The following is a 10391-nucleotide window of genomic DNA, read 5'->3' as shown; positions in this document are numbered from 1 at the left end:
CATTTATAGTTGCCTTTTTATGTAACCGAAAAATTGCAGGGCAACTAGGCCTCCTTCCCCACCCTTTATTTCTCAAAAACGTCTGATCAAAACTAAGAGAAAGCCATTTAGCCAAAAAAGGAATTAATATGCAAATTTCATTTTAATAATTTATATATGGAGAGCCAAAATTAAACATACATTAATTCAAAAATGTTCAGAAATTAAATAAAAAAAAAACTAGTTTTTTAACTGAAAGTAAGGAGCGACATTAAAACTTAAAACGAACAGAAATGACTCCGTATATGAAATGGGTTGTCCCCTCCGCAATCCCTCGCTCTTTGCGCTAAAGTTTTACTCTTTGCCACAATTCTGCTTTTTAAAACAATTAAAAGCTTTAGCGTAAAGAGCGAGGGATTGCGGAGGGGACAACCCATTTCATATACGGAGTAATTTCTGTTTGTTTTAAGTTTTAATGTCGCTCCTTACTTTCAGTTAAAAAACTAGTTTTTTTTTATTTAATTTGGATATGGATCGTAGCTTACCAAAATTTATGAAATTTGAACCCAAAAACTTATTCTAACGAAATCATTTTTCAGGTTTCGCCGTCCATCCAGGTATTGTTTCAGTGATCAATGCAACGGAAGGACGACAAACCAATTGTGTTCCTGCTTTCGTCCTAAGAGATTAAATTCTCATGGGAATTTATCTAAACTTCATCCGTGGATGCACAAGAAACCTTTCTCTTTTTCAAAATTCTCGGATTTCTAGTTTTTCAATCTTGGGAACCTAGCTACAAAGCGTTTCCATAGCTGAAAATATTGATCATATGCGCAGATTTACCCGAAGACGAACAGCTATTCACAGGAATGGAAGCAAAGAAAGCTTACAACTTACAAATGTGAATTTTTTTTTAGAAAGTAGTGAGTTAATAAGGTGTTGACGCATATGTAGAAAATGCACACAAGCTTACTGGATTTAGAATTACCAAATGAAAGTAAGTTGATTCTAATATAGGGTTGCCATAGCAGCGTAACTACAGACCAGGACATTGGCAGTAAGTGACTGAAAATTACCATATAAAGAAAAAAAAACATATTTTTTTACCTTTCATATTTTACCTTTTTATCATTTTTCATATTTTACTTTTTTTTCATATTTTACATATTTTTCCTTTCCAGTAATCTTGATTATTGAGGTTTTTTTCTTTATGTTGTTTATACTTTAAAATAAAAAACCATATTATTTAAGATACACATTGTTTACAATGAAGCGCAGATAATGCTTATTCTGTTTTAAAGATTAAATTAAAAAAAAAGTTTTTTGAAATGAAAGTAAGGAGCGACATTAAAACTTAAAACGAACAGAAATTACTCCTTATATGAAAGGGGCTTTTCCTCCTCGACACCCCGCTCCTTACGCTAAAGTTTTTTATTGTTTTAAAAAGTAGACTTGCGAGAAAGAGTCAAACTTATTTTACTAATAAAAACATTCGTTAAAAATTAAAATTTATAGTTGCCTTTTTATGTAACCGAAAAATTGCAGGGCAACTAGGCCTCCTCTCCCACCCTTTTTCTCAAAATCGTCTGATCAAAACTAAGAGAAAGCCATTTAGCCAAAAAAGGAATTAATACGCAAATTTCATTTTAATAATTGATGTGTGGAGAACCAAAATCAAACATGCATTATGCCTATCTCAAAATTTTGATTCGTTGACTTTGGGAAAAAAATGAGCGTGGGAGGGGGCCTAGGTGCCCTCCAATTTTTTCGGTCACTTAAAAAGGGCACTAGAACTTTTCATTTCCGTTAGAATGAGCCCTCTCGCACCACTCTAGGACCACTTGGTCGATACGATGACCCCTGGGGAAAAGAAAAAAAAAACAAAAAAAAAAAAAAAACAAATAAACACGCACCCGTGATTAGTCTTCTGGCAAAAAATATGAAATTCCACATTTTTGTAGATTAAACCTTGAAATTTTTTCTATAGGGTTCTCTGATACGCTGAATGCGATGGTGTGATTTTCGTTACGATCCTATGACTTTTAGGGGGTGTTTTCCCCTATTTTCCAAAATAAGGCAAATTTTCTTAGGCTCGTAACTTTTGATGACAAAGACTAAATTTGATAAAACTTATATATTTGAAATCAGCATAAAAATCCGATTCTTTTGATGTATTCTTTTGCATCGAAATTCCCTTTTTTAGAGTTTCGTTTACTATTGAGCCGGGTCGCTCCTTACTAAGTTCGTTACCACGAACTGTTTGACAAGAAGACAACTTGACTCAGTAACTTATTAAATAAAAAAACAACAAGTATTTCAACTAAAAGTAAGGAGCAACATTCAAGCTTAAAACAAACAGAAGCTATTACATATATGAAGGGGGTTGTCCCCCCTCAACACCACGGTTTTGACACTTAAGTTTTTTAGCGCCTTAAAGAACAACAACTTATTGTTCTAATTAAACGACCCTGGTGTTTCACGAGTTGTTCGTTAAGAATTGGGGCAAAATTAAGCTTTAGCGTAAAGAGCGAGGTGCCGAGAAGCGAGCAACCCCCTCATATACTATGAACTTCCGTTTGTTTCAAGTTTTAGTGTTGCTCCTTACTTTCAGTTGAGAGAACTTTTTTATTTAATTTTTGATCGTTTTATAAATAATGTCATTATATCTGGCCTTATATGAAAGGGGCTTTTCCTCCTCGACACCCCGCTCCTTACGCTAAAGTTTTTTATTGTTTTAAAAAGTAGAGTTGCGAGAAAGAGTCAAACTTTAGCGCAAGGAGCGGGGTGTCGAGGAGGAAAAGCCCCTTTCATATAAGGAGTAATTTCTGTTCGTTTTAAGTTTTAATGTCGCTCCTTACTTTCATTTCAAAAAACTTGTTTTTTTTTATTTAATACATACAGTAATGATTATTTGGAAGTGTACAGACCTTTTCAGGATGTTTTTTGGTTGGAGGGGGGGGGTGTGAAGGAAGAGGGCTACGTGGAAGGATCTTCTCTTGGAGGAATTTTTCATGGGAGAAGAGAAATTCCATGAAGGGGACGCACGATTTTCTAGCATTATTTAAAAAAAAGACAACGAAAAAATCAATACGAAAAAGTTTTTTCAACTGAAAGTAAGGACCAGCATTAAAACTTAAAACGAACAGAGATTATTTTCGCATATGGGGGTCCATCTCTTCCTAAATAGCTCGCTCTTCACGCTAAATTATTTTTTCGTAATTTCAACTATTTATTCTACAGCCTTTGTGATTCAGGGGTCAATCTTAAAGAATCGGGACCAAATTAAAGCTTGTAAAGAGTGAGGTATTAACGAGGGGGCAAACCCCCTAATATACGCATTAAAAATATACGAATATAGAAGTTCGTTACGTAAGTTAATTTGTAAGTTATGTATATTTTTTACTAATAAAAACGTTCGTTAAAAATTAAAAATTATAGTTACCTTTTTAAGTAACCGAAAAATTGGAGGGCAACTAGGCCTCCTCTCCCACCCTTTTTCTTAAAATCGTCTGATCAAAACTAAAGGAAAGCCATTTAAAAAAAAAAATTAGTACGCAAATTTCGTTTTAATTATTCATTTGCGGAGAGCCAAAATAAAAACATGCATTAATTCAAAAACGTTCAAAAATTTAATAAAAAAACGAGTCTTTTTCAACTGAAAGTAAGGAGCAACATTAAAACTTAAAACGAGCAGAAATTACTCCGTGTATAAGTTATTTACTGTTTAATAAAGTAGAATTGAGAGAAAAAGTAAAACTTTAGCGTAAAGAGCGGGATGTTGAGGGTGGAACAGCCCCTTTCATACACTGAGTAATTTCTATTCATTTAAGTTTTAATGTTGCTCCTTACTTTCAGTGAAAAAAAACTTGTTTTTTTTATTTAATTCAAACACATGGCTTTAGCTAGATTAACAGCTCTACTCTGTTTCGTTTTACATCTTAGCAGTGTGATTTTTTTTTATGTAATTGAGACCTTACCTTAGACCTTAGATCCGCCTGTGTCGCCACATGCACCCAGTGCATCCACGAGACTTTACCAATCTTTTCTGAATGTAACTGGGACATTGTTAATATTTTGACAAAAAAAATGCAATGCTCGAGATACAATATGTTTTCAGTAAAACACAAGTGGTAACTGGTATTTTTGGGGGTGTTAGATAGTTTAGCATTGAAAAGAGCAGTAGGCCAAATCTGTTTTGTAATAATTGTTTTTTACTTGAACTTCCGTTGAATTTTTGTTTGTTTTAGGTTTTAGCAGTTTCATCTGTAATATTATAAGATATTTTGAATTTCAATACGATTATTAGTTTTTATTTATATTTATTTTACTTTCATTTAGTCATTCATACTAATTTTTTTCTGCTTTAGAACAGGCAGAATTCTTAGTCCAAACACTCACCTTTTATTAAAAAAAAAAAATAAAATAAAAGCATCTTTTGAAAGAATATCGGGTAAGCTTGAGCTAAGAAAGATCCAATCCCATTTCCGATCTCAATATAATAGTTTGTTACCATAGAGCTTTTGCATCAGTTACTGTGAAGGCTGGTTTATCTTTTAATTTATTACATAAAAAGAACTAGTTTTTATAACTGAAAGTAAGGAGCGACATTAAAACTTAAAACGAACAGAAATTACTCCGTATATGAAATGAGTTGTCCCCTCCGCAATCCCTCGCTCTTTACGCTAAAGCTTTTAATTGTTTTAAAAAGCAGAATTGTGGCAAAGAGTAAAACTTTAGCGCAAAGAGCGAGGGATTGCGGAGGGGACAACCCATTTCATATACAGAGTAATTTCTGTTCGTTTTAAGTTTTAATGTCGCTCCTTACTTTCAGTTAAAAAACTAGTTTTTTTTTATTTAATTTCTGAACGTTTTTGAATTAATGCATGTTTAATTTTGGCTCTCCACATATAAATTATTAAAATGAAATTTGCATATTAATTCCTTTTTTGGCTAAATGGCTTTCTCTTAGTTTTGATCAGACGATTTTGAGAAATAAGGGGTGGGGAAAGAGGCCTAGTTGCCCTGCAATTTTTCGGTTACATAAAAAGGCAACTATAAATTTTAATTTTTAACGAATGTTTTTATTAGTAAAAAATATACGTAGCTTAAGAATTAACTTACGTAACAAACTTTTATATTCTTAAATTTTTGTTATGTATATGAGGGGGTTTGTACCCTCGTTAATACCTCACCCTTTACACTAAATCGTAAGTTTTGTCGCAATTCTTTAAGAATAACCCCTGAATCAGAAAGGCTGAAGAATAAATAGTTAAAATTACTAAAAATACTATAGCATAAAGAGCGAGGTATGTATCTCCTCCTAAATACCTCGCTCTTTATGCTAAAGTATTTTTAGAACCCCTCATATGCGTAATAATCTCTGTTCGTTTTAAGTTTCAATGCTACTCCTTACTTTCAATTGAAAAAGCTTTTCCATGTTTATTTTTTCATTGTTTTTTTATAGTAATTTTAGAAAATCCTGCACCCTTTTCATTGAATTTCTGTTCCCCCATGACATATTTCTCCAAGGAAAGATCCTCCCACATAGCCCCCTCCCCTCAAACCCTCAACCACACACCCAAAACCAAAAAAATCCCCCTGAAAAGGTCTGTACACTTCCCCACAGCCATTATTATATGTAAACACTGGTCGAAAATTGTAACTTGCAGCCCCTCCCCCAGGGACTGCGGGGGAGTAAGTCATTCCAAAAGACATAGTTCTTATGGTTTGACTATGCGGAACAAAATGGCTATCTCAAAATTTTGATCCGTTGACTTTGGAGAAAAAATGAGCGTGGGAGGGGGCCTAGGTGCCCTCCAAATTTTTGGTCACTTAAAAAGGGCACTAGAACTTTTCATTTCCGTTGAAATGAGCCCTCTTGTGACATTCTAGGACCACTTGGTCGATACGATGACCCCTGGGGAAAAGAAAAAAACAAACAAACAAATAAACACGCACCCGTGAATTGTCTTCTGGCAAAAAATACGAAATTCCACATTTTTGTAGATAGGAGCTTGAAATTTTTGCTACAGGGTTCTCTGATACGCCGAATGCGATGGTGTGATTTTTGTTAAGATTCTATTACTTTTAGGGGCTGTTTCCCCCTATTTTCCAAAATAAGGCAAATTTTCTCAGGCTCGTTACTTTTGATGACAAAGATTAAATTTGATGAAACTTTTATATTTAAAATCAGCATGAAAATCCGATTCTTTTGATGTATATTTTAGCATCAAAATTCCGTTTTGTAGTGTTTCGATTACTATTGAGCCGGGTCGCTCCTTACTACAGTTCGTTACCACGAACTGTTTGATATTCGGAGAAATGGTCTGGCTTTGCATTTTTTTTAAAGAGTCTAAGTTTTATATTACGTTATTCCTGCTCGTTTTAGGCTCTAAGATTTTAATTTCCCTTAAAAAATTCCTTTATGAAAAAGCTAATCAAGTAATGAGAGGTAGCAAATTACTAGCTCTTTTAATGGTGTGTAGCGGAATGAGTTGCATGGTCACTTACCCAAATGCCGGTCAAGAGGTATTGAGACTCACTGTAAACTAATCACAAAGTTTTCTGCCCCCTGGAGGTTTATTGCAGACGGTGATAGATTTACTAGGACAAACATGCTAATGAACCATTAAAAGTTGAAATTTTAAATTAACTTCAACTTATATTTTAGAGGAAAATACAAAATTGTGTTTTAGGATGGCTACTGAAAGGCAAAAACGATTAGGCCCAGCTCCAATCGCTTCCTTTGAAGACTTGAGTGACGAACTTATAAGCCCAGAAGATAAAACAAAACTGGAAAAAATCTCAGAAGAAGCTGTTACTCCCATCCCTGCAACAATCACTCCTCGTATTGATGTTGACCATCCAAGCAGTCCTTCACTAAAAAGTTCCGGTTCTATCCCAGATATTTACGCTAGTGAAACTGGTATAATTTTTGCAGAGGGAGGGGAAAAAGAATTAGAAAGCTATGTGCAGGAGATTTTAGAAGAGGAAAAGACGAGTGGTACGTATATTTTATGATAGTTTGTGATAGAGATAGGGGGTTTACCCTACATGATCTAGACCTCTCCCCTTAGAAATATGGAGGGTTCAACACAAAAATGTACTTCTTGAACTAACCCAGAAGTTTTGAAGACACAACAGATAGATATAGAACTTGTACTCAATTTGCTCCTTCAGCCCAAGTTTTAGGAGGCCCATTTGAACTGAGATATTAATTGTGTCCCTAAGATAGCTTTTAGTGAGCAGTGTTCGTCATGTATAAGCTAATTTCAATTTTTTTCAAATATTACACTATTCATTACTTATTTTGAAAAAAATATCTGTCTATGAAAATGTCTGTATTTAATATCTGTTTGTTTTTAATTACATCAAAAGTTATCCAAATTATGTTCTCAGCTCCTACACAATTCAACGCCACACATATTCTGTCCTAAGATTAAACTTTCTTATCTTTGCAATTAATACTTAAAAAAAACAGCAGTTCTCCACTAAACTGTCATTCTTATAATTACTTATTTTTAGTTTGAGTCCTAATAAAAGTCAGGTGTGGGGGGAGATATTAATGCTAAATGTTACTAGCATTTTGTTACATTTTTACAAGTTTCAAAAACGTTTCGGGCGGAAGATTCGAATTTTTAATCCCCCCTCTGGGTCGTTTTCACTGACTGTCAGTGACGCTTTGACTAAAGGCATAAAACACTACTTTCGTTTTCAATGACCTTGCGTCAGTTGGAAAACGTCTCTGTTTAGTTGAGAGTGATGTAATGTGATAACTTTCATCATGGTTGTTTGAGTCAGGCGTAACCTAGTAAAGAGCGAACTCTACCCCGTAGAACCAAAAATTTAAAATGCGGATTCCAAAAAAAGAAACTGTCAAATGAGTCATTTGAACTTGATTCTGGAAGTGTATCGTTACTTCCGTTAATTTTAACGGTAAAAGTTAATCGCGAAAACCAATTTATGGAGATTTCGAAAATTACCCTGAAAACCCTAAAAAATTCTGTCGGATTGAAATAAAATTACATCATTGGAACTGTCATAGCCAAAAAGACACATTTACGAGAATTACAGTGCCCATCTAGAGAAACAAGGAAAATTACTTTCACATTGGTTGCAGTGATGTATCCCTAATCTCTTTTTCACCAGGGGTAGTCATACTAAGTCCTAGAAATTTATCTAATCAAAGACCATTCCCCGCTATTATTGGAACAAATTTGAGACAGGTGGTACAATTTTAAACACCCGTTATACGTGTGTTTGACAATATGCAAGCGCACCAGTTCAAAATAGGAATACTGGGGGTCATATTTTTTAAATGACTGTGATGTATATGGACCACGTTTATCACAATGTTAATAGAAAGAACAACAAACATCCGACTAATAATTTTTGCCTCATATAACTGTGTATACCTTATGATTAACTATTGGATTGAGAAGGATAATCTACTATTTGTGATATTTTATTTTATTTTGATAGAAATTATTAAACTTGAGAAAGGTAAGAAATGTCACTTTTGCCTGGTCAAACCAAACAGACCCCTTTGCCTAAACTGAGACAACAGAAAGAGCTATAATAAATATACTAAGCAATTCGATTCATAGAAATCCGATTTTAGGAATAACTACGAAGAAATCATTAACATTTGCACAATCAGTGCCTATACACTGGCCGTTAGACAGACTCACCTCCACATCTTCTGACATTCCGTCTACCATTCGGCGAAGTCCTTCACCTCATAGAATGCTTCTGGAGACGTCATTTTGTGGAAAAAACCCTCTGAATGATGACCCACTTGAAACAAGCCTAAACAGAGCTAGCCCGTTTTTAACTGCATTAGGAGGTAATACTTTTTATTTCTGTTTCAGTCACTAAATTTGGATTCATACTAGAATACTTTTTATTGAGCAAACACGGCCCGTGACGTGTGACGAGTGTTCTGCACTAGTTTAAATTCGCTATGATAAGCTTTGAGATCTCGGTTTTGAATTTTGCCATGTTTCTCGTTGAAAAAACAAAACGCTGTGAAGCCTTAACGAAAAATAAAGGAACAAACGAAAAAACGAGCAAAATTTATATTTATTAGCAATAGAAGAAACATAGACTTATCCTTTTCATCTTCAATTTTTTTTTTAAATATGCGTGAACAGGTGCTAGAGTTGTAACTCTATCATTTATAACGTACACCTTATTGGCAACACCGCACATTTCTGTTTTCAATATTTCCATTCCATCTAATTGTAGGCCCACATGGTTTAAAAATTCAATTTTGGTCATCAGCGACAATTTGCAAAGGTCCATCACAACTTCAAATGATGTTCGTTTTCTTTCTTGTTCTACTGATTTTCTGAATTTGGTGTCATCAAAATGTTTGAATAGCTAATTTGAAAATTATTATTATTATTATAGGGGCTTGGATGGTAGCTGTCTTTGCCCTTGGCAGTGGATGGGGATCAAAGGATCGATAGGTTATAAATGTAGGGATCGATCAAGGATTGGTGTCTTCTCTTGTGGATTGAGTTTTTGTGTTATTGTAGTAATTTAATGAAGTGAATTATTTTGTTTCTTTGTTTTAAATTTACAGTGTTGTACAGCCTTCATATTACGGCCCATGGAGCCTTATGGAGGCCATTGGTATAATGTTCTTGTAATTATTTGTTGTAATAGATTAATAATAACAATAATAATAATAATACTTAAGACTTACGAGGTGTAAAATGATAATTTTCTTACAATTCAATCATGCAACTAATTTTCCAGTTGATTTCCATTTTAGCTTTACATCTTGAGACTTTCCCTGGATTTGTGGCGATACTTCCTCAAATCAAATCTTATCCCAGGAGATTGAGCGAAGAAATTATTGATAGTATTTACAGAGTTGTATATCCTCCATATTACGGCCCATGGAGCCTTATGGAGGTACCAGTCTTTACAAAATACAATTATTACTAGAATTGCTGACTGTATTGAAACCGAGATAGTCGGTTCACGGGTGACGGGGGCAGTCATCCATTAGCATGCGGGGGCAGGACCTATTTTGAGCAAAAAGAGCGTTAGAGTTGCGGCAGAGGTCTTGACTAAGATTTTCACTGTCATCTCGGTTGTATTTAGCATTCCTGATAAAAAAGAGGATTTTTTAGGATACCACCCACCTATACAAAGCCACCCACCCACCTGTACAAGCATTTGATATATCTATTATTCTGGAAAACTGGTGCTCCTTTTGTGGTGCTATGTTTTTTCCTCAATGCGTTGGAACGAATCAATGTACGAATAGGGAAAATTTCTTTCCGAGAAAGTAGCAAAAATTGGTCATCATAAGCAAATTTTAGTCTTAGTATAGTAACACTGTTGGGGTCTATGCTTCATAAGAAATTAGAATTTCTTAATTTCTATTATATGTATTTTTC

The 10391-nt window shown here is 34.3% G+C and overlaps 1 protein-coding gene across 1 annotated transcript in view; it reads left to right on the top strand.

The window, feature by feature from the left end:
* Positions 1-838: 838 nt before the first annotated feature.
* Positions 839-10391, top strand: part of LOC136029219 (uncharacterized) — a 65369-nt gene continuing 55816 nt past the window's right edge. The window contains exons 1-3 of the mRNA XM_065707425.1: positions 839-976; positions 6675-6982; positions 8600-8824. Coding sequence (XP_065563497.1) covers positions 6676-6982; positions 8600-8824 — 532 coding nt within the window. The 5' untranslated portion in view covers positions 839-976; position 6675. The remainder of the gene's footprint in view (positions 977-6674; positions 6983-8599; positions 8825-10391) is intronic.

The sequence above is a fragment of the Artemia franciscana genome, chromosome 7, assembly GCF_032884065.1.
Source record: "Artemia franciscana chromosome 7, ASM3288406v1, whole genome shotgun sequence".
Classification (NCBI taxonomy): domain Eukaryota; kingdom Metazoa; phylum Arthropoda; class Branchiopoda; order Anostraca; family Artemiidae; genus Artemia; species Artemia franciscana.
Note: the sequence above shows the minus strand (reverse complement) of the source record. Positions and strands in the feature narration are given on the sequence as shown.